The 26,195-nt window shown below is 29.3% G+C and overlaps 1 protein-coding gene across 1 annotated transcript in view; it reads left to right on the top strand.

The window, feature by feature from the left end:
* The window catches only part of LOC101240690 (meiosis-specific with OB domain-containing protein), a 45,831-nt gene extending 21,924 nt beyond the window's left edge, over positions 1–23,907 (top strand). Inside the window, exons 10-13 of the mRNA XM_065804068.1 lie at positions 2,398–2,545; positions 22,910–23,087; positions 23,457–23,543; positions 23,612–23,907. Coding sequence (XP_065660140.1) covers positions 2,398–2,545; positions 22,910–23,087; positions 23,457–23,543; positions 23,612–23,707 — 509 coding nt within the window. The 3' untranslated portion in view covers positions 23,708–23,907. The remainder of the gene's footprint in view (positions 1–2,397; positions 2,546–22,909; positions 23,088–23,456; positions 23,544–23,611) is intronic.
* The last annotated feature ends 2,288 nt before the right edge of the window (positions 23,908–26,195 follow it).

The following is a 26,195-nucleotide window of genomic DNA, read 5'->3' as shown; positions in this document are numbered from 1 at the left end:
CAATATTTATGTGGTGATAATAATTTTGATGAAGAATTTATTTTGATCATAATAGTTTTTTTGATCATAATCATTTCATGATTTATTACATAATTTAATTTTTAACCATTTATTAAAAATCTAATTATCTAAATTCTTGACATTTTTAAAAGGAATAAATTTAATGAAAATGTTAGTTTAAAGTGTTATAAATTATATGTTAAATCAAAATATCATGCCAATTATAACTAAGTCAGCATGGGTAACTGAATTGTTTTTTTGGTGAAAGCCAAAACAAAAAACTTGAATTGAACCAAACCGATCTAATTATTTAAAATAAAATAAAAGCTGAAACCGTGACCAAAAAATCTTTTAAAAACCAATATAAAATATTGGAATGTCATAAAAAGTATATAATATTAAATTATTTGCTGTTGCTTGCGCAACGGTACCATCCCTTTAATTTTTTTCTTGAAGTCATGGTAGTGATTTCTGATTGGTTGATTTTTTTTTCCTTTTATTTAAAGAATGCATACCCAAACCATAACCCTTAATTGGTGTATGTGTGCTCCACTGCGCTTATCCCTAAATCAGTTAATGTATGTACACACACTGTCACTATCCCTAAATTGGTGGATGTAAGTACACTCACTGCGCCTATCCCTATAACAGTCTATATATGTAAATAGTAAAAATCAATGTAACTTTTAATATACAACAATAATAATAACTTTCAAAAAAAATAGTTAAAAAACATTTAAAAAAATTTTTCTTAATGAAGGGCTCAATCCCGGATCACTGTGGAAGACGAAACAATGAGATACCACAATGCTAAATGTACAACATAGAGTTGCAATTCTTATTAAATTTCTACAAATTAAATAAATTTTTTGTCTCTGTAAACTCAATATTTGGTATCTTTAAAGTTTTTATTACATTCAAATTTTAAAATGTTTGTAAATCACTTGAATTGCAAGTAATATTAGAAAATGATATTGTTAAAATTGTACATGCTTTTATGTGTTCTTGTAAATTGATAAATAATTTTTTTAATTAGTGAACTTCTTTCTACAATCAGAATTAAGTTCAAATGGCCAGAAATAGGTCTTTTAGGCAGCATCTAAAAAATTGATGCCTAAACACATGTTAACTTTAATTTTGTTAAAAACTTGATATAATTATATTTATTGTTAAGTAACCTACAACTAGGAGCATACAAGATGAATTTAGCTTCACATGCACATTAGTAAATGTCTGGGGTTGATAGTTGAGCTGGGATAGGGGCCAGGTTTGTGACCAGGGCTGCATAAACGTTTATACATCCTGAAGTACTTTTTTTTTTCACAATATATGTTTGTTTTTGTATACATATGCATTTATTAACATCATTATGATCAACTTGATCATCATCATCATGATTATGATCATAATTGTCATCATTATTATCATCACCATCATCGCCATCATCATTATCATAATCATTATCAGCAGCAGGCTTTTACTGTATCTGTCCCTAGTTGCATCCTTTTACTGTATCTGTCCCTATTTTTTAAATACTGTCATAGATATATGCCAGAATTTAATAAATAGTAAATGCAAGTGTAAAGTTATAATATATAAAAATTAATTTCTTATATATTATAATTTATATTATAATATATAAGAATATTAATTCTTTATAATAAAAAATTATAAAGAGTTAATTTCTTTATAAACTTTAAAGAAATTATAAATATAAAAAATATATTTTGAGACTATCAGAAAACAAAAATATGTAATTAATAATAGAGAATTCAAAATTCACTTAAAATTACTCTTTTTTTTTTTTTTTGTAATAAATTTTAAGGTAAAATGAGGGGTCATAGGGGTATTACGAACTATTTTTATAAATTAAAAAAAAATTTTAAATATAAAAAATTTTTCAAGTTAGTATTTTAACATTATTTTTGCATAATACCACTTTTTTTTATTTATTCTAAAAAGTAAAATTTGAAATAAAGCTTTTTTTTTAATATAAAAACTATTTTAAAAACAAGTTTAGTAAAGTTTCCGGTATTGAACAAGACAATACTGCAACAAGACAATATGCAAAATTAAAATTTTGCATATTGTCTTGTTGCAGTTTTTAAATAAAATAAAAACAGAATTAACAAACACAAAAGAGTTAAAGTGAACTAGTGAACATGCTTTTTTGAATATCTATTAAATATTGTCATTGTTAATTTCTAATCTTAGTGTTTTGTTTCATGTTGTAACTAATACTACAGGTAATTATAAAAATTTTCAAAAGCACAAGATGTTTGGCTTTTTCTTTGAATAACTTTTCTTAGATATTGAAAATAGTATACTTTATCCCAGTTTACCCCAGTTTAATGCTAAAAATTTATAAAGTATAATTCTACATTGATTTTATTTTAGTGATGAATATAGTTGATGTCTACAACATAAATGATCTTCAAATGAAATTGGATAACCAAGAAAGTAATGTTTGGCAAGGAATTATTTTTGCTGTTGTCAGTAGCTTTGATATTGATGAAGATGCTTCAAAATGTGTTGTTACTAGATGGTATTCGTTTTGATTGTGTGTTTGTGCCTTTTTTTGTAATGCCAGTTATTCTGACACCTCTTATATTGAGGTGGTTACTGTTTAAAAAGGATAAATAGACTGTTTGAGAAAAATTTATATTTAAAAAATTAAAAGTTATGTTTCTGTATATGTCTTAATAATTTATTTGTCATTCTATTAAGATAAAGATTGAAAATTGCAATTGAAAATGCATTTGCAGATAAAAGTATTCCAGATTACTTTTACAATGGTAAATAATGGTAAAAGTTTTGAAAATTGTAGTTCACCTAGAAAGTTTTTCAAAAATCAACAAAATCTTTCAAAAATGCTTTTCAATCTTTGCTATTATCATATTTATTTTTTGTTGCATTTGTGGACTCCAAGCCTTGACACTGTCTGCAGGTAGTTGTCCATTATATTCCATGAAGATATTGAAAAGGTTTGCCATGACATCATAAAGGTTCATTCGTGAGATTAAAAGGTTCAACCATATCTAAATATGTTGAGTTATTTTCCAAGTTCTGTTTCTTTGGGCTTGGTCGTTAATCCATCTTTGAAAAAGGGTTGTGGGTTTTGGGTTTAATTCATATTTAAAGTAGTCACTCAAGTCTTTAACCCTTTCAATTAGCTTGACTATTCTTTGAAACAAAATTTTAGGGTCCTTATTTTGATATGCTTCCTATCAAATCTTTATATTCTTTATGAAGTCCAAAATGACAAACAGAAACCAGCTTTTATAAGTAACAAGTTTACAAAGCTTAGTATTATCATCTACTTAAACAGAAAGTGGTTTCTCTTTATTAATTTCACTAATGTTAGGAACCTCTTGCTCCAAAAAGGGCTTCAAAATTAAGACTTTTTTTGAACTTTAAAGTCAGAATCAACAAGAGCCACAACTACTGCTTTTGTCATTAGATACCAGGAGTGAGAATTAAAACTGTTTAAAAGTGGAATTCCTGCATCAATATCCCATTTCTCTTTTATAGTTTTTGCAACATTGAATGAATTGAAGTCATTCAATACCGAATGTTCATCAAGACTGAATGTTCATTAAGACTTTAAAAACTCTGGAGCATAAATATAACAATCATTAGACAAATTATAGAAACAAGAATCTGCTGGTCTTGATTTAAGTAGTTTATAACTGATGGTATCATTTCCAAAGCCATGTGATATAATGCATCTGCCATGAATCCAGAGTTGTTAGTCCTTGACCTTGGTCTTAGACTTGGCCTTGCTTTAAAACCAAAAAAAAAAGTCCTTGTCTTGGTCTTGATCATGGTCTTGAAGCTGTTGGCCTTGGTCTTGCCCTCAAACATTTTGGCCTTGGTCTTGTTGGTTTTGGCCTTGGTCTTCCACCTTTTTTTTATGAATTCTGATCTTCCTTTCCTGTTTGCATTTTAATGATTTTAATACAGTTGATTTTTTTTTACTTGAAAGCTTTAGAACGTAATTTTGTGTTTTATGCCACGGTTTAAAATGCTGTTTTTGTCGAGCCGTTTTTAAGCAATAATCAATGACATGATTGTTTAATGGGAACTTATTACATCTATATGTACGGTCACATAATTTGTTTAGCGTTTTTTATTAGTTGAAGTATTTCAAAATTTAAAAAAAGATGTGTTTAAAAAAATTAAAAAAGATGCAAGTGAGTTTTTTTTGAATTTAAAAACAGAATTTTCAAGGTTTTTCAAATTAAATTAGTTTTTATTATATTCTTTACCAAAAAAAATATGCTTTTTTTGTAAATAATATTTAATCAAAAAGAGTTTTCGTTAAAAAACTGTACACAATGAAACAATATTCAAAAATTAGAAATCTATATTTAATAGCTACTGGTGAGTCCCTGCAATGTCAGCTCTTGTTGAGTGTATCTTTTGTCAGAGTGGATTGACAATGTGCCCTCATAGAGCTCGTATGTCTGATTTGTTGCATGAAACTTTGATGTTTCTTAATTGTAATAAAGACATATAGGGTATATAGTGATAGTTAATGATTATGACTTTTATAGTGATGGTTAATGAATTGAATTTTATAGTGATAGCTAATGTCAACAACTAGTGATGAATGAATGAATTTTGTAGTGATAGCTAATGTCAACAACTGCTATCAACATATTTTAATTAAAAGATATTAATATTAAGTATTAGCGTTGAGCACAAAAAATACATAAAAATAAAGAATTCAAAGTTTTATTTCTTTATTTTTATGTATTTTTGTTTTTGGACTTCATATACATCTCCAAATATATTTTGTTATTGACTTCGTCGAATTCTGCACATAATCTTGGTCTATTTTCACAACATGTGGTTTTATTGTCACAGCACATGCTACATGCAGTTTTATTAGTAATTAACCTGAATGTTAGGTTAAAGTTTGGATCTTAGACCTTAAAAATGCTTGTGTAGGCTTTAGCCTTGAAACTCTTGTTCTCGACCTTGACCTTGGAACTCTTGTCCTTGGCCTTAATCTTTCTATTTTTATCTATTTTAACAACTCTGCATAAATGCTTCTTTCAATCTGTCTGTTTCTCTTTTTATTTTAATTTTATTCATATATACTCCTTGGTAGTTCATGATACTGGCTATAAATATTGTTTGATCTTGGTAGCTATAAACATTATTTGAGAGGAGTTGTAGCTGCAACTAGACCACTTCGAGTAATTTCTTTATTGACAAGGATTGAATTGGATCCAAGTATGAATGGTACATCATTTAAGTTCTTTTTTAGCATTGTTTATTATTTTTTGCTGATATTATTCCTCGTCAGATTTGTATTACCTACCATCAATGCCTGATTTATTCTATAAATTTATATTTAATATAAATAATTTACTGATAATTTAATATAAATAATATATTACCATAAAGTAATTATAAAGTAATATAATATAAAGTAATATTTAAGGAAATTTAATGTAACATTTAATGCCTTTTGTTATGGCTTAGAGTTTATTATTAGTAATGAGAAAATTGCTCGGACTACTGAATAATGTACTAGGTACTATCTGTACTCAGAGTCAAATTCTTTAACAAATTTAAAAATGACTAACGTACCAAAAACTATAAAACACAAAAAACCATTGTTATCACCAAGTTCTCATAATCTATCATTCACTAATATTCGTGGTCTTTGAAGTAAATTTTTTTCTTCTGAGTCTTATCTCTTGCAAAGTTCTTCAGACCTACTTGCTCTTTGTGATACTAATTTGAGTTCGACTGTCTCATCCTGTGATCTTAGTGTTAATGGTTATCTTCCTTTAATTCATAAAGACTCCAATAGTCACATGCTTAGCCTGGGCATTTGCATTTGTAAGAATTCAACCATTTTTAGGGAAACAGGGTTTGAATTCACAGACTATTCTTTTATGTGCTTTCGTTTAGCACCACTTCACTCTATTGCTTTTCTCGTTGTTCTATATTGCTCTCCTTCATCTCAAGACTGCATTTTTTCAATGATATTTCTGATCTAAGTAACCAAGCCCTTTCTCCAAGCCTCGCTCTTCTCCATGGTTTTCCTCTCATTGTGCTGCTGCAATTTCCAATCCTAACTATTACTTTCATATCTATCAGCAAAACAATTCTCCATAAAACAGGTGTCTGTTTACTACTGATGAAAACCATTGTGAGAAAGTTTTGTCTAACGCCAAAGCCCTGCTATTCTCAGGTCATGAAATCTCATATTTCATCTTAAAAATTAAGCTCTTGTGATTTCTGGAGAATCTTTAACAATATCTATATAAAGGACAAGTCTGTTATTCAACCTCTTTTGTATGGTTTATGGTTTACCCACCTTACATAATGACAAAGCTGAATTGTTTGCTAAGAACTTTTCATAAATATCATCTCTTGATTTGGCTAGTTGCGTTTTACCTGATATAGCTGACAAACAGGTTGATCCATTGTTTGAGGTTTGTATCACTCCAGCTTCTGTATCTAAAGTGATTTCCTGTTTAGGCTCTTCTACAGCTTGTGGTCTGGATATTATACCTGTTATAGTCTTGCAGAAGTGTTCTCTGGAGCTTTCGTCTATACTTTCAAAACTATTTAACAAGTATTTATCAGAGTCTTGTTTTCCAGCCTTCTGAAAAGTGGCATCTGTTGTTTTTATTTTGAAAAATGATCTGACTCATCTTACTGCTGCCTCATTAGTTTTCTTACTATTATAAGCAAGGGTTTTGAGTTTTTAGTTAACAAATACTTAATCACTATTCTTAAATCTAATAACTTACTAACTGATCATTAATATGGATTTCAGTCTTCTTGTCTACTGCTGATTTGTTAACGGTATTACCTGATAGGTTTTATTGTGCATTAGATAGATGTAGAGTGGTTAAAGTTATCGCTCTCGACATTTCTAAATTCTTTGATAAAGTTTGGCATGCTGGTCTTCTCCATAAGCTTTAATTCTTTGGTGTATCAGGTAACATCAATAAGATTATTGAATCCCCTTTTACCAATCGTAGTATAAAAGTTGTCCTTGATGGACAGTATTTATTCTTGTCTTGATAAGAAGCCAACACTCTGATTGCTTGGAAGTGGCATTTGAGCTTGAAAAGGATCTCACTTCTGCTACAGCATGGGGCTCTCAGTGACTGGTGAACTTTTTTACTCAGATAAACTTTTTTCAGGTAATCGTTATCACATCGCCATAATCTTATATTAATATTATATTATATTAATACTTCTCTTTCTTTATTTTACAAATACTGTAATAGGAACTGCTCTAAAAAGCAGTGCCCGTTATAGTATTTGTCATCTACTAAAATTTATTCTCTTGTTACTCGTCATTCTAATAAATCTTATCATTTTACTGTGACTGTTCCTAAGTACTCCAAAAATTCTTATTTGTTTAGTTTTTTTTCTCAAGCATCAGTTCCTTTGAATTTGCTCCCATCATCTTGTCTTCCTGATTCATATAATTTGCAATCTTTCAAGTCATCTTATAGTTGTTATATAGCTCTATAAACTTCATCTTTTTTTTCTTCCAGTAACTTTCAACTCTAGTAGTGGTTGCTTCCAGCATTGTTGGAAGCAGATTCTGCTTTAAGAATTTTATTTAGGGGAACCAAGATAGTAAAAATTTCTTTGAAGAGACATAAAGTCACAATTGTTTCATATGACTGAAATCGGGATAAAAGACCTTGACTTTGAAAGACTTCGAATATACATTTTAAGTTCCATGTCATTTGAAATTTATTCAAGGCAATCGATTACTGCCTGTTATAATGTCAGCAGTTGGTCTGTAGCATTTTGTAAGGCACTGAAACGAACACTTTGGGTAGCAGCCAGTTCAATAGATTGATTCACATCCTCAATTTGCACTTCACAAAAATATTATTTCGTTTCCTTGAGTTTCCGTATAGAAAAGTCTTTAATTTCTGCACATTACCAGGCTTGTTTTCTGTTTCTCACAAAAAAGTGAATAGAAACAATAGAAGATTTTGTACAAACTTTCATAACCAGATTTGTTCCATGAGATCCACAATAAATATTTGTTGCCATGGAAGAACACTGCTTCAAATGTGTTACAACTCCTTTGTTTATTCCTTGCATATTGTTTGCACCATCAAAAGACATACCTATACACTTTTAAATATCTACGTTAACTGATTTGATTTCATCTTTGATTTTTTGACTTTTTCCTTCACCAGTAGTTGTTCCAGTTTCAACAATTGAAATCAGATGTTCCTTACAACGGCCTTTTCTGCAGCAAGCGTAACATAACGTAATACAATAGAAGTTTGCTTGTAGAGTGTAATATCATTGTTGCCATCAGCTGATGGTGAAAAGAATACTGAGTTATTTCCCTCTTCTGAAATACCCTTCTTGACTATCTGTGTCTTAGTATGTATCTTCTTGACTATCTGTGTCATAGTATGATTTAGCTTGTTTTGTGTATATTAGAAAGAGGTGTAATTCTAGCACCCCTTCCAGCAGATTGTTTTTGAGCACTGCAAACATTTGAAAGTTTTTCGTTCAGCACCTCATCATACTGACTGAGTAAATTTAACAACTTTAGAAATTTAACCGCGCTACATTGAGAGATTTCACTTTTTTCAGAGTCATTGTAAAAGTTGGCTTCCTCATTTCCACGTAAAGAAATACTCTCTGCGATCAAATACCGAATAGCATCAATAACTCGTATTAGGTATTGATGTAGTTTCTCCGCTTCTTTACGTTTCTTGTTCAGATGTCTCGTGGTTTCAATATTTAATATTTTATCAATTGTGGAGTCTGATAATGCATGAACCATAGCTTCAGCAGCATTTTGATGGCTTTTCTGGGTGCAATGGTTGGTTATGTGACACAAGTTTGATCAATTATCAAACCCATCACGTAAAAAATTTCTGTCTTCACTTTATCCAAAGCATAAACAAGCATCAGTAGAGAGTAAGTTAGCCATGACTTTTTCTGCACAACTTCAATGTCATTAATTTTAACTGATTCAGTGTGATACTTAGATAACCTTGAATGTTTTGTTGGCTGATTTGGCCCTAATACATTAATTTTCTTTTTATCAATCGTCTTTGCATTTTTCAGCTCTAGAAATTTTGCTGGATCATTATCAGTGACATTTACAACGTTGTATGGTTACTTCTAAATAATTTTTATTGGTAGAGCCGCTGAATAATCTTTATTGGTCCGCCGCTAAATAATCTTTATTGGTCGGCCGCTGCAGTTACAGGCACTTCATAGTAACCCATTTCTCCAGGCACTCTCTCAGTTTCAGTAATTTTTCAGTTTCAGAATGTGTCTGAATATTTATAGTTCTGCTCTTTTATCTGCTGCAATTATGACATTTTGATTATTGTCTGTTTCTTGTACAAATGATTGGTTACTAATCTCTGTTATTGGCTCTGTTTCAATAATGCTTACTTGTCATATTCACAATGGATATTGATGTAAGTTCTATATTCTCTGTTGCTGTAAATGATGTCCTAGCTTTTCTCTGTATTTATGGCACCTGCACTGACGCGAGACCTGCCGTTAACTTTACCATTACTAGCTGCTTTCAATTCATGTTGTCGTTTTTGAGCATTTTTTTCAGCACCAGATTTGTATTTCAATTTTGATTCTTTTTTTGCTCCTTCATTTCACCTGAAATATAAAAAAATATAAAATTAAAGCTAATCCTATGATAGACACCATGACATTGGTTTCTTTCGTTTGAGTTATAATTACTATCGGTCCATGGAATTTATACATAGTTGTACCATTTATAATTTCCATTAACCAATAGGGAGTGGACTGAAGCATATTGAGTAGTAGTGAATGAAAGTAATAACAAAAGCTCATTAAACACACAATATTATTTATCAAACATATATTAACCATATTTATCAATGTAAAGCAAATGAATTCATGGATTTTATATATTTATTGTTTTGAACTTTTCAATAACAATTTTCTCTTTTTTTCTATCGATGGAATGGTTAATTTCAGATAAAAAGGAGACATTGTTTAATCGTTCATCACTAAAATGGTTGTTTTCGGTATTCTTTTAGTTTAACAATACATCTGCCTCTACCTTCTTTTGTTTCAGCCGCCATTGCTTTAACATATCGTTCTCTTCTTTTTTTTAGCCTAGATGTTCGTTGTTCAGATGATTCATTTGCTTTAGCTCGAAATTTCCATTCTCTTTCTCGAGCAAGACAATCGGTCATATTCAGTTTCCAGATTTCTTTTTTATCTTTAGCTTTCTTTATATTTCTACGTTTATAAGGTATTTTTTTACTTATTTACTTTAGGAACATTAATTGTTATTTTTAATTACTATTTATCAGTAAAGTATTAAAACATTACTTAGTCTTTTACAGTATAAAATCTATCAATTCCAGGTTAACAACGTTTTTTGTTATTATTATTCATCATTGATTTTATTTATTTACGCTAAACAAAGTTTTTTTTTTTGTTTGTTTGTTTAAATTACTTTTCTTAACGATTTCTTTTATTTACGCTTAACTAAAGTTTAGCGTATTTCTTTTATTATTACCGCTGACCAAGTATTTGTTTTGAGCGGACACCAAACAAACAAACAAACAAACCGAGGTGAAAGCAAGTTAATTTAAATGTTGTAAAAAATACCCTGATAGAAACTTATAGAACTGATATAAATTTTTTCTGTTTGAGTATTGGGGGCCCAGTTTCCTAAGCAAGATTAAGGGCCCAGTACAAGTCCTTGTACCCTCGTACTGGGCCACCACGTCCCTGGTTGGAAGCGAAGATGTTGAAAAAAAAATTAATAAATATACAACACACATGTAACAATAAACATTTTAGTTCATGATAAAAATTACCTGATTCCGATGTCTGTTTTATCTCATTTGAATAAATTTCATTAGCATTTTTAATTAAGAGTTCTGAATTTTAATAAATTTAAGTAATCGTAGTTCTTTTCATTATAATATTGGGAATCTCCATTGACCTTTATAGACTTTTTTTTTCTTCTAATATGTATACCTACAGTATCTCTCTTGTCTACGATCATTCTTTGCTTCAAGTTCTTCATTTCTATTCCTGCTTATAAACTGTTTTCTAATATTTTTATGATCTTCCAAAAATTATTCTTTACTCTTTTCTTGGGATATCTTGTTTGAGTTGTATAAGCTTTTTAATGTTGGATTTTCCAAGGACATAAAAAGTCTCCAGCAATAGCTTGGTCATTGATACCCATTTTTTGTGAGTTTTTAGAAATTTTGATAACATTTTTATTGTCTCCAACAATAGTTTTTAAAACTACTAACAGATATTCACTATTTTTCTAAGAAGTCACAATTCTTCATTTTTCTGATACCAAGTTGTTTTCCTTTTGCGTTTCACAATAAAATTTGATCCCATAGTACAAGAAAAATTATCATAAATACTTTTGAATCATTTTGGCTGTTTCTGAGGTAAAAAAGAAATCGGAAATTTAAAAAAATAAAATGACCTCCTTCAAGTCATATTCAGATGTCCACTATGTTTCACCTTCTTTTCAATGTTTGATTGCATCTTTGTGTCTATATGTTGGCAAATACATAAATAATCTTTTATGTTTATAATTTACTTATATTTAATTTAAAAGCAATTCAAAAAGTTTAATTGATGTCATTACTAAATAATATACTAAATAATACCTTTAATAAACCTTGATGAAATAAAAAAATATTGATGACAAACAAAGAAAATTTTGAAATAATGGTTAATTGTAAAATCATCTAATTTCTGCATCTTGCACTAATACTAGTCCCTAAAACAAAACAAAAACATTTTTAATATCACTGAGGGATGTTGAAAAGAATTAGATGCTCTTTTCTGCAAAATGTTGTCACCCTATTGATCACAGATGATTTTATCATCTTTATCAGTATCGTATATTACTTAGGCCAATAAATATACATTAAAAGTCTTGACATTTAAAAGATTAAATAACTTGGGCTGTTCTAATATTTTAAAATCTTTAATATCTCTTTTTCGTCGTGACTCATCAGATTTTTCAGTGTTGCTGACTGCTCTCAAAACAATGCTTTGTCAGTGTTGAAATTGATTTGTGGAATGCTTTACATTTGTGCAAGGTACTGACCCAAAGATTCCTTGTTATCTTTAACATACCTCTTTCTCGAGTAAAGTTCCTACTGCTTTTTATTGATCTCGTTGTGCACTGTTCAATAGTTATATCAGCATTAATCTGTGTGTCTGATATAAAAGTAACCTAATTTACTGTACTACTTCTAAAGCCACAAGTGTTTTGAATTAAGTGAATACATGGATTAAAGATATATTCAAGCACTTATGGCATAGTTAATATGTCCTGTTGCAGCAAATAAATTAAACATGAGCCATATAACTTCCAAATGATCTTGCCAGTGCCCAGTACTTTTTGATCTGATAAGAATTTTAATAGCGGTAATGTAATCAAGATATCATAGCCATAGCTTTGCAATTCTGAATGAACTTGAAAGCTGAAATTTTTATCAAGATTTATAGACCTTATGGTTGCATTGTTATTGTTTCTGTCTTTCTTATCCAAATTGTCTTGAACAAAATATTGATACATTTTTTTTTAGAGAAATGTCAACTTCATCTTTTGGGGTATCTTTAGTTAGGATTTATGGTAGATTCAACTAAAAAGTGAGCTCTTAGTGCTTTTGCTAGTACTTTAAAAGTCGTTGCATGCATAGCTGAGTTGCTTGTGTAAATAAATTTAGGTAATCTATTCAGTCATAATCCCTCCATAATCATATCAATACTTCCTAGGAAGCTCATCAATATGTGGAATCCTTCTAATCGAACAAATAAATTAATTGCTTTGATTTAGCAATTTCTTAATCATTTCATCATAAAATTTGATCAAATGTTACACTAAGTGTAGATAATTTTGTTGATTTTGCTTAGTATGTATAAAAACTAGTGTAGAATAAATGCAGATTTTATCAGCTGTGTTTAAATTAATGATAGGCGCTATAAATACCTGATTTTTTGCAAGTTGATTTTTATCATTAAGGTGAAGTTGCATAAATCCATTTGGCTGTGCCTGATTCTGACCAGCATTTGAAATAAACAAAATTTTCCAGAAAAGATCAATGCTGAGAGGCAATGAAAAATTATTTGGTGACTAAAGCTCAACAGCAGTCTTTAAGTGTATACCACATAGGAATATTTTTTATAAACCACATTTTATTTTTTTAATTTGATATTGATGATCCAAAGTAATAAAATTAGTTCGATGTTGATGATCCAAAGTAATCAAATTAGTTTGATGTTGATGATCCAAAGCATCAGAGTCTATCATTCTAGTAGCGATAATGTCCATTCCATGAAAAGCGCCTTTACTATAAATGTGCAGACATTGCAATCATCATTGACTGGTACTCATTAAGTAAATAATCCATTCAGCATTCTTCCATAATTGTTATCATTTTTAGCCATAACAGAGTGTTTGAAAATACTCTTTTGATTCTTCACATGTAATTTTATAAAGAGACAAAGCTATGGACCCAAACTTTCTTCAATATCATTCTCAATATCATATTTAGATGTGTAATAGATGTGTAGTTTTGAACTCAAGGTTTAAAATATTTGCCTTTATTAACTTATTAACGAACCAGTTTTAATGATACCTTCTTCTTTGTTTGCATCTTTGCTCTCCTTCTTAGTTTAAAAAAAAAAAAATGTAGCTGCATCATAATTATAAAGTTTTCTATCAGTTTAACTAGTAGTTGTGTTATTTTTTTATTTCTTTTTTAATTTTTCTTTTATGTACTTCATTGAATATATCTCTTCGGAATTTGCTAGTTTGCTAGTAAATGTATCGGTGTAAGTTATACATTTTCTTTCCAAATTTGGAACAAAATGCCTTTAATAGGAAACCACATAGTAAACATTCTAAAGCAGTTGAAAGAATATAAAAGAACAGAATAACTGTTTTTTAGCAAAACAAATGTTCATTCTCCTACATTCATTAACATAATTGAGTGTATGCCACATTGACGCAAGTAATTTTTTTTTTGAATTAGTAAAATTGTGCCACATGTCATGCATTGCAAATCATGCCTGCATGCACCGCCTTCTTTTTTTTCTTCCTTTTTAACTATTTTTTAAGGTTTTAACTGTTGCATTACTAGTTCTTCTTCAAGGTTTTAACTGTTGCATACTTGTGAATAATTAAAGTATGATACCTTTTTTTTCTTACCTTTCTTGATTAATGTTGATCAGAGGTTCACGAACTTTACGAAGTAAACAAGTTTCTGTGATTAACTTTTTAGTAGTAACTTTGTAGTAGTAACATTAGTCACTTCTACAAAGTTACTACTTAACATTAATCACTACTACAAAGTTACTACTTAACATTAGTTACTACTACTAGTTAAATTAAGAATTAAAACTAGTTAAAGTTGTTGCTTTATTTTTTATGCTTTATTTTTTGTATTTCATTGATCACATTAAAAAGTTTTTATATCAGCCATGGTGCAATGACTAGAAGAAGAGATCCAGGGTTCAACGCAAACTCTAGCCACCATCAGTAAGGAAAGAGGTGTGAACTTTCTAGTAAAATGCTCTTCCATAATGCTATGTGACAAGACTGACAAGACTGGGATACTGAAAACAAAAATATATAGAAATATATAAAATATGAAAATTTATAATAATAAATTATAAACTTACATAAATAAGGCTAAGTGTCACTTCTATAGTTAAAAACTAATTAACGGAATGACACCTAAATAAAAAAAGATTTATTAGATAAAACATTTAGAGAATTCAAAATAAAATAAGCAAAGAGCACTAATAAATAAGTAATAATATGTATAAAATGATATTACAAATAGCTATTATGTTTTAACTTTAATAAAAATTATGAAAGTAATAAAGATGAAAATATTGGTATAATAGGTATAAATATTGGTATAAAACTAATAATACTTTTTATTAATACTTTTTAGTAATATATTGGATTGAAATACGTTTTAGTAACACATTTTCTTTCATTCGTTTAAAAAAAAATTCAAAATAATTATTTTAGAACAAATTTTGGACTTCCCTTTTCACATGCACTTTGAGTAAAATTTTTATCAAAGTTTTATTGTGTAACTATGATCAGGACACCAATTTAGTTAGTAACAACATTTAATCAGTTGGTAACAATATTTAATTAGTTAATAACAACATTTAATTAGTTAGTAACATCATTTAATTAGTTAGTAACAACATTTAATTAGTTACTAACAAGAAGTGTACATCAGAATTTATCAATAGACCAGTTTTATTAAGCTAGATTGCATATCATTTTAATAACTTGCATTTTAAATGATAAATAAGGAGAGAAAAAATTTCAAACATAAAAAATAAAATTCTCTATTCAACATACACCCTGCTTAATTTTTGTTTTACTAAATGTATTAAATAATGATATTTTGTTGAACATAAAATTTGTATTAAATAATGATATTTTGTTGAACATTTTAAACTAACCGTTGGTTAGTTTAAAATGTAGCCTAATTTGCAAGTTTATATAACATTTCAAAGAAAAAGTTAGTCCGTTGTAAAAAAATATCATTTCTTTTAAATTTAGGCAAATAAATATGATATTAGTTGTTTAGAGTTTTTGATATTACGATATTCTTTGGATACAAGAAAGGTAGAAAGTTATTACAAGAAGAAGCTGTTTATAATTGCATCTATAAAAACTAGTCTTTGCTCCTTGGTTTTCTTGGTTAATCAAGCATTTGTGGCAAAATTTATTAGGTTATGTAAAAATTTTAGTTGACTTTTCTGCCCCATTCGACACAATCATTACGTTTTTTTAGTACTAAAAATTCCAATATAGACATGAAGGAAAACCTTGTTTATTTAGTGTTTTAACAAAAGCTATGACTGATTTTTATTTGAATGTTATGAATTGTGAAATCATGACATAGATATTGTACAAAAGTTTTTTATTCCTTTGGTTTTCTGTCTCAAAGAATGTCTTTAAATATCAATGGAACATTTAATCATGCAATCTCTACTACTGCTTCTTCTACTGAAGTTAATAACAAATTTTGAATTTTTTGGTTGCAGTGTGTACAACAAGACATGCTCCTCATATAATTTTTTTAATTGTGAGATTGTGCTAGCAAGTAATGATAATATTTTGTATATAATCTTAAACAAGCATTAAAAGATTTCGCCTCTATACTTAGAAATATTGTTAATCTACTCCTTCAAATATGCTTTGAACAAGCCAAAAAATCAAATTATTTTAAATTGGTTATCACTGTTCCTTTGCTAGACCATCTGAGTACTGAGTTTAACACAATGTTTAATGATACAACTTCAAAGTGTTATAAAGCACCTGTCTTTTAGTTTCTTCGTTCTTATCTTTAGTTTCTTAAAAAAACGATTGCAGATATTCAGTGTTTTTGCTATACTAGTTGGAAAGGCCACATCATATCTTTGGGTGCCTTTTATTTAAGCAAAGGCTTTATTAGGCTTATTTGTTATTGCCAAACTAAAAGCTTTATTATGTGAGTTTGACCTGTGGGAAATTTAGTTGAGTTCACTTAACTGGCTGAATTTCAGAAATGAACTCCAATCTAATAATACTGAAACATTACAAGCAACAAACCTTATCTTTACTGAGACGCCTAAAAGGTTATAAGAGAATGGTAAGAAAAAGTTGCAAAGCAAACTGGTAAAGTCTAAATCAGTGTTTCCCAACCTTTTTAGTGCCATGCCCCACCAAAGCTCATAAAAACTTAAAATGTCCCCCCATTTTACATATGAATAATTTTTAATATCATAAATTTTTCATAAGTAGCATAAATGACATACTGCAGGAAGAAATCACAAAATATTATTTATTAAACAAAAAAACTCAAGTAAACAAAATATAGTAAACAATATATAAGTAAATAAAATACATCAGGTATTCAAGTCTAAAATAAATAAAATTTAGTGAGATCCTTGTGCTTGATGCTGGTTACAAAGAGATTTTATATTGGGTTCCAATTTTGTTAGCTTCATTCTTAGATCTCCCCGTTGTGTTATATCCCAACGATTTCTTTTTTTAAGTAACATATCAGCTATGGCACTAAATCTGCATTCAGCTATATATGAAGAAGGAAACGGTAATAATAGTTTTCTTGCACATTCTGTTGTGCTTGGATATTTAGTTTTGGTCTCTTCAAAAAACCATGCTATCGATCCTTTTATAATAAATAAAGTTTTAACTGACTCGTCATTCTGCATTTCTGCTAATTCTTCTTGGTACTGCATATTTGAAATATGAGATAAATTAACAAACATTGGCTGCATCAACTAAGTTGGAAAATCAATTTCTTTCAAATCGGAAAATCTTCCTTTAAAATCAGCTGATAAGTTTTTTTCTAGATGCTCGACAATATTAAGTATAGCGGTATCAGTTACTTCACATTTTTGAAACCAATGAAACTTCAAATTGTTTTAGGTAAACGTCTTTTTCAAATAGTTCAGTAGACGTAATAAAACCAAATATCTTCGCTTTTGCATCGACAAGAGTCTTATTTGTTCCTTGAAGTTCTTTATTCAATATATTTAGTTTTTCAAAAATATCGGTTAAATAACTCAAGTATGCCTTAGAATCGATCATTAACAGATATTGCATTTTAGTTTTGTCGCTTAAAAAATCACTAAGAGTATCGAACAGTTCCATAAATCTTTTTAAACAGTTGCCTTTCGAAAGCCATCTTACCTCAGTATGAAGTAAAAGTTTCACATGGGCTTCGTTGTTTTCTTCACAAAATAATTTAAAAATGCGCTCTTGTTTTGCACTTGCTTTAAAAGAATTAATGCATTTTACAACTAAGTTCATTGTTTTATTTAGAACAGGATAAAGATTTTTAGCTACCAAGTTTTCCCTGTGAATAACACAGTGCGCAAGAAGCATATCTGGATTTTCATCTTTCATCCGTTTTAAGCAACCGTTTTTTTTGCCCATCACGTTAGGAGCACCATCAGCAGCACAGGACGTTATATTTTTCATCGGTATTTTATTCGTATCTAAGTAACATTTTTGGGTACTACACTAGTGGCCATTGAAATAAAGCCAGCAGCAAATTTTTGGAAAATACACAGTTTACTCTAGCAACAAGGTCTAGCAGGCATATTATCAAATGCAATTTTAACCTTACAATACACTGAATAAAGTTCTAGCTCAAACGATGAATAAAAGTCAGTAATTCACAGGATATCCTTTATTTTTAAGCACAGCATTAATGCGATCAGGCATGCTATGAACAAGTGTTCTACAGTATTCCGGTGTTATTTCTGTCGTCCACACACACTTCAAAACCTCTTTCAGGTCTTTTTCTGATGTAGGACGATGTGCAGCAACTTTCCTTTTCATAATTTGCCAACAATTTTCAATCACATTTAGATCAGGTGAATTTGATGGCCAATTGGAAAGAAGTTCAATGTTGTTGTCTGAAAACCACTTTTGGACAATCTTTGCGGTGTGACAAGGGGTTGAGTCTTGTTGCATAATTGTTTCTCCTGAGATGTTCATGTGGGTTTGAAGCTTACTTTCAAGAACCTCCAAGTACTTTTTTGCATTGACCTTTTCCCCTTTATCGAAGATGTGCAGTCCACACCGACCACTTGCTGTGATGCCACCCCAGATCATGACGCTTGGTGGATGTTTGACAGTTTTGATGGTGTATTTGGGATTGAATCGCTGAGAGGCAGGACGTCTGACATAATTGTAACCAGGGCCTCGTAGCTGCTGAAAGGTACTTTCATCTGTGAACATGACTCTCTCCCACCACTCCCTTGACTTGTCTTTCATCGCACGGCAAAACTTCAATCGCTGGATAAGTTGTTGTTTCGTGATTAGAGGTTTCTTCGCTGGTCTGCGAGCTACAAGACCAAAGTCATTTGACAGACGTCTCCTAACAGTCCTAGCACTCACTTGAATACCCCTGTTACTAGCTAGGCTTGCAACGCGTGCAGAAGAAGTATGCGGACTAGACACAACAATGCTCTTCAAATAACGATCATCACGATGATTTGTTTTTCGTACTCCCTTGCAGATGGAACGTCGTGAAACACCTCCAGATCTTAAAACATTATCAACGGCACCTCTAAAAATCTTCAGTTTCTTTGCAATTTCACGCTAAGAATAACGCTCAGCATTCAATGTTACAATTTGCCCCTTGACAAAATCATTAATATCTGGCTTTTTTCCCATTATCACACTAAAATAAGCAATAACAACATTATAGTTTTTCAGCAAGAAATCATGAAATTTAATTAAAGACTAAGCCAAACACGTGTATAATATGCATAACATAAATAATAATGACGTCATATATAAACAAACCGAACGGCATGACGTTGTTCTTACTTTTTTATACATATTTCATTTTACAGCAAAATAATCAAGTGGCTTTAATTCAATGGCCACTAGTGTATATATATCTTTAGCTGTAGTGGTGCATTTTTAATGATTTGCAAAATAAAATTTCTTCAGCAAAATCATTATTATCAATGTATCTTACATATGTAAGGAATACTGCTTCGCTGTCTCTCAATGTTGACTCGTCTACTTGCACTGAAAAAAGCTTGATTAACTTCTCTTCTATTGTATGATTTTTCGCAGATTTAGCGATGAGTAATGAAATGTGATAGCTAGCCTTAAGAGTGCGACTAATATTAACATTATGAGCAGTAAAGAGAGACTTTAAAGTTGCTCTTTTTTCATAATTTTTCTTTAAAATTTGAAAATAATTCAAATTTGAATTAATTTGACCTTTGTGTTTTGCCTTATAATGTGCTTCAAGACGACCTGATTTCATTGATTCATTGCTCAAGCATTGTTGGCATAATAGACAAAAAGATAACCAAATTTTAAATACTCTTCCGAGTACGGCTAAATTTTTTTCTTGCTTGCACTACTCATTGGCTAAAAAATGAATTTTAAAATCAATTAGCAAATAAAAGTATATATTTTGTAATGTTTCGTATTTTTATTATTATTGAAACTGAATCCACGTTGGTTTTTGTATTATATTTATTTCTATATTTAAATATTAAATTATAAACAATATATAATTTATATATAAACTGTGTGTAGTTCTCTCGACTTGTTATTCCAACTGTAATTATGTTTAGCGCTACGGCTTTTAAGTGAGAATTCCTCGTGCTGAATTAGTCTCTCAAGGAAATACTTTCGCAATAAGTTTTCGTGCAATTCTCCAAAAGGAATTATTATTCCGCAATCGCTAATCGTTATTCTGAACTAGCGTTTGAAATGATTGTCCAAAGGGAATTGTTTTCGCAACAACCATTATATAATTTTTTATTTTTCTATGAGGCATCTAAATTCTAAATAATTAATTAAATATATTTACAATTATATTTATTTATAAAATGTATTAAAAATTTGAAAACAACGATAATTTCGAACAACTGCTTTTATTTTTAGTAAGCACAGCACTGCTTTTATAAGCACAGCACTTTTATAAGCACAGCGCTTTTATAAGCACAGCACATTTCAAATTAACGGTAATGCACATTGACAGATCAATACAAGCAACTGATAATCCTAGTCCAAATTCTATTTTTCCAAATCAAATCCTAGTTTTCCGAATCCTAGTTTGCCGAAGCAAATCTTAGTTTTCCGAATGCATTCCAGCAAAAAAATTTTGCATGATGCACTTCATAATGGACGATTTCTGGAGATTCGACTATGTGGTTAAATTTAGACTGAAAAAGTCCTCTTTTTTTTTTTCATTGCCCCCAAACAATCGAATTGCCCCCTGAAAATTTCCTGCGCCCCACGTTGGGAAACACTGGTCTGAATGGTTTAGTTTAGCTTTTCATATATAGTTGTCTATAGATAGCAAACAAGTTTTATTTTTTTTTAATTAATAATAAATTCTATTTAAGTAAATATTGAAATACTTTTTTTTTATTTAAAAAAGTGTCTGCCCAAACCTTAACACTCAGTCAATGTATGTGCATTCCACTGCGTTTATCACTAATTGAGGCAGTTGATGTATGTATTCTCCACTGCGACCATGGCTATATCGGTTGTTTTATGCACAAATGCAATAAATAAGCATAACTATAAATAAACAGCAATATTAGTTAAAACACATTTAACTACTTCAAAATAAAAGTTCATTTAACTACTTCAAAATAAAATTTCCATTAGCAGGAGTTGAAACCGCCACCTTGTCAGCATCTCAGATTTGCGTTATATGTTCGCGCGTACAAATAATAAATTTCGTTTTTTATTAAAGCAATTAAAAAGAAACGCAACAGTGTTACACTTAGAAAACTCTAAACGAGTCGTAATATGCCAAACAGAAGTTATTAAATGCTTTTAGGGTAGAGCGGGGTATATAGGCACATTTAAGAAATAAATGCTAGTTGCAGATAAACTAATCATGGTTAACATTGTTTTTTATAAGCTTCCTAAAATTCATTGGTATAAGATAACGGAAAAACAAAAAAAAAGTTATAAAAGTATGCTATGACAATCAAAGTAACAAAATTCTAGATAAGCAAAATTTCTACATTTTGCAAGTGGGGGGGGGAGGCAAAGCGGGACAGTGAAAAAGCAGCAGTTATTCGTTGATTGTAAAGCTTTAAAAGTAATAAAAAATAAAGCCATTTTATTATTTAAACTTGTTCAGACATTAAAATCTTGAAAAAGTAACATTTCTATACAAATTTCACGCCCAAAAAATATCCTGAAACTATTTGGTAACATTTTTGATGAGCTGGCTTATTAGCAATATGCCAAAATAGAGCAAATTTAAATATGCCATATGTATCAACAGCTTTTCGAATTCTTAGTTCCTTTTTATTAAAAGCTAAAACTGCATTTCATCCCATTTTGGATGATTGATTTTTCGTTATATAAATTCTCACTATCATTGTTTACATTAAACACTATTAATAATCGAAGTTAAGTTATAAAAAAAAAACAATTCCTTTGAATTTATTACTAATATTGCTTTTTTAAATAATGAAAATAATATTTTAGATTAAAAATAAAATCATCAAGCTATAAACAAAATGGTAGTTATATAGCCAATTATATAAATAATTGTTAAAATAAATTGTTGTCCTGATATGCCCCACAAAAGTCATTTTACTGAAATTAAAACTATTTGAAAAGTTAAATTCCAGATATTTTTTTAAAACCAGATTCTAAAAGAGGATAAAAAATACTGCCTAAAAAATAATAATTATTTTTATAAATAAAGCAAATTAGCAATAGTTCTAGATAAATGTTTTGTCGCTGTATCGCTTTAAAAAAAACGCAAGTTTTGTTTTTCGCAAACTTACTGATGCATTTTGGTACTTTAAATGCATTCCAGTACTTTTAAAATTAAATTTTTTTTTAACAATAATGAAGCACAATAATTTAAATTGTTTTATCAAAAAAAATTTGGAAAAATAATTTTTTTTTACCTGAGATATAAAGCTTCAGGCATAACTGTCCCGTTATACCCCACTGTCCCGAAATGCCCCGCTCTACCCTATATCCAATTAATAATTAACTCTTGTAACAGGATGCAAAAAATCTAAATCAAAAATTTGCCTGACGTTAAATTTTATGGATTTTATTATTATATTTTTAATATATTTTTTATCTGCCCTTAAGATGACGTAATTAAAAAAGATTTTAAAATTTTGCAGACTCAGAATTCTAATAAAATTATTGTTAGAATTTTATTGGAGTTTTAGTAGATATTAAGGTGTGTAGATTTTTTTTCTTTTTAGAAGTAAAAAATCCACACGCTTTAATATCTAATATTCATATGTTTTATTTTTGCTCTTTGTTTTTGTGTCGTTTTATTATTTTTTGCTGTTTTATAAGTAATTTACAAACAAAATGAATTTAAATTTTCAGTTCTTCATGCAATAGACGCCTTCCTCGCTATGCATCTCATTGCCTGTCTGAAAATTGCAATGATCCGTTCCAATTTACAGTTTCCTTTGAGATTTCACTTTCTCTAAGTGACCACACCAATGGTCAGAGTGGTTTTATGCTTATGAGAAATGTCGCTGAAAAGGTTCTTCAGATGGATGTAAGTTTGATACCATATTATAAATGTATATATTTTTTCGTTCAAATTACTTATCTAATGTTGTTTATTATTGTCAAACCTTGTGTTTTTTAATCAATTAAGTATTGGAGTTAAAACACGACTGATTAAACCGGTAAAAAGGGGAATAGGAGTTACAATTTTTGTATCAAAAGTATTTCAGAAAAACTGGTAATATCAATTAGGCCCACAAATATAGTGGGGTAATGTAAGTTCATAGACTCACATTAACCTACGGAAGACACCAACGGAAGCTATTGTTGTTGATGTTTTGTATAATTTCCTTTGAACAATTTACTCCAACGCCAAAGACAAATAAAATAAAAGTTTTTGTTGTTGTTGATGTTTCAGGTAGTTTCATTTAACCAACTTTCTCCAACTCAAAAAACAGAATTAAAATGGAAGTTTTTAATGGAAAGATTTAAAGTTTATTTTAAGGTATTTTTAATACAAATGTTTTTGTTTTGTTAATTTAAACAATTTATTACTATTGCAGTTCTTTTTAGGTTAATCCGACAAAACGTGAATCATCAAAAGCTTTTATATCAGTTCTTGGAATGGAGGCCATAAATTCTATTGATTTTATAAAAAATTCACGATGACTTTTCATATTATTGTTATGTTATAGTATATTATCAATATCAATAGTATAAGACGTGTGTGCGTCAATAAGGCGTGTGTGTGTACTATACAGTATAATATTTATACTTAGCGTAACAATGGGTAGAGATTGATGAATGACCGTTTTATTTATTGCAGTACTTTGTAGCACTAATTAATAATGCAGATTTCATAAGTTTAATTTCATTGTTTATAAGTTTTTTACTTATGCGTTTATATTCTCTCTACAGACTATTCTCTGGAATGCTGTTTGTATATTTTTTCTGTTCACGAAAGTACTTTTATAGCGTTTGACAGGCAATTATGCAGAATTACTAGTTGCATCTAACGGTTTATTTGATACGTCACTTTTAATTTTATAAACGTTATATTATTTGCATCATGTATGGATGCAAATAATATAACCGTGTGTATATATATATATATATATATATATATATATATATATATATATATATATATATATATATATATATATATATATATATATATATATATAAAATCAAATTACTGTGTTATAAAAATTTTGCGTTGTGTATTTTCTATTTTTTTCTTGTTACGAATTTTGATAATTTAATTTCAACTTTCACTTTTTTAACTAATATAAAGTTCGCTTATACAATATTTAGTATTAAATTTGGTTTGATATCTAGTTTACTATATAATTTTATATATACCTTCACAAAGGGTAAATTGTTACCAGACGACTGTTGAAAGCTAAACTTTACATGGTGCATACCTGTTATAAAGTTCTTAATTAGATCAGTTCAACAAAACTTAAAAAATCACACATATTTTACAATATGCTAAACTTAATATGAGCCGCACTGACATTGATCTTCCATATCTATCATAACGTGTACTTTGTAACAGGTCTATTAATATAATAATCTATTCACCACGGAGGTGATGTCATTAACTAGAACATTTTTAATTTTTTTTATTCTGTAACAAAAATGTTATGTTATGAAATCTTTTAATGATTTTAAAATAAACACAGGAAACTATAAATTTAATGGAGTTGGTATATTTAAAACTAAAAGATAAAATCAAGTTTTGATTCAATCGTTAGAGTTCGTTTATAGCACAGGTGTGTCATTATTTATTTTATGAATAAATAATAATTTTCAGTATGAATCTTTTTACTTTGAAGTCAAATGTTTAATAAAAAAACTCTAGCAAAACAGGTTTACCGTATTGAATAAATGGTCGCATATTGAAGAAGCAGTCTGATTTTTAAATTCATATGAGATAAGCAGTGAAAAAATATTATTAAACAGCAACTTTTTTCTATGGGTGATAAACCTATTAAAGATAAAAAGTACTCTGTTGAAACATTTATAAGAGAATCTGAGTACTTTGCAATGTCACGTGCTACATATAGTTGTCACCGAGAAGACATTGAGCTTCCTTGCATTACAACATTAACAAGACTAACGTCATTAGTAAAATCTTTTCGTGAGGATATTTGTCTTCAAAAGGGTTTTTAAGACTCAACAGACATTAAACATAAAAACTGCATTTTCTTACTAGCTAAAGTTTATGTTAAGACTATGTTGCAGTACCATGGGGGAACAGTTTTTGAAAAAGCAGTTAACAATCCAAATGCAAATTAGGTTTTATGGTTATTAATTTGTTTGGCGGACCTAAATTTTATGTAAAATGCTTCCTGTGCGTAAAATCAATTCAAATTTTCTCTTTGAAAAAACCTTTCTTTTATTTGCCATAAAAACACCAGGTGTCCTTGTTATTTCTATAGTTTGTGATAGTAACAGGGTAAATCAAGCTTTCTTAAAGAAATTTGAGAGAGATGGCGAACAACAGATAATATACATCTTCTGTATGATTTTGTGCACCTTTAAAAAAATATTTGCAATAATTGGATCCAATGGCGGATTAAGACATTTTGGGGCCCGGGGCTTTTTTAAAGTAAAAGGCTCCTTTTCATGGGCAACGACAAAAATGAATAAAATAAAAATTTTCTAGAAAAAGCTAACGCAGTTAAAATTTTATATTTATATTATTGAATTAAGTTAAGTGATTTCTTTCTGCTTTTCTTTTCCGCAAACTCAGCTATCACATCGCTGAAATCCATAGTTTCTAACAGTTTTGATTCAATAGTTAATCTTGCTATATTACTTAAACGTCTATGGAGCATTGTTGATTGGTGCATGTTCTTTACGCTTTTAAAAGGAGATAATGATCTTTCAGCCTCGCAATTTGTTATGGGAATAGTTAGAAACAAAGGATATGCTATATAAGCATTCGGAAATGCATCAATGATATCGGTTTCAACAATCTAATTTAAAACATGCAAAAGAATCAATGTGTTTTTAGTTTTAGATTTATTTTTTTTGTGTGAGAAAAAACCCCAGGATCGCAACTTTAATAATGATACAAATTGTTCTACTTCAAAAATGAAACTATCTTCTAAATCCTTTGATTACACTTGTACAATTTTTTTTTTGC

The sequence above is a fragment of the Hydra vulgaris genome, chromosome 08 (assembly GCF_038396675.1).
Source record: "Hydra vulgaris chromosome 08, alternate assembly HydraT2T_AEP".
NCBI lineage: Eukaryota > Metazoa > Cnidaria > Hydrozoa > Anthoathecata > Hydridae > Hydra > Hydra vulgaris.
This window is presented reverse-complemented; position numbering and strand designations above follow the sequence as displayed.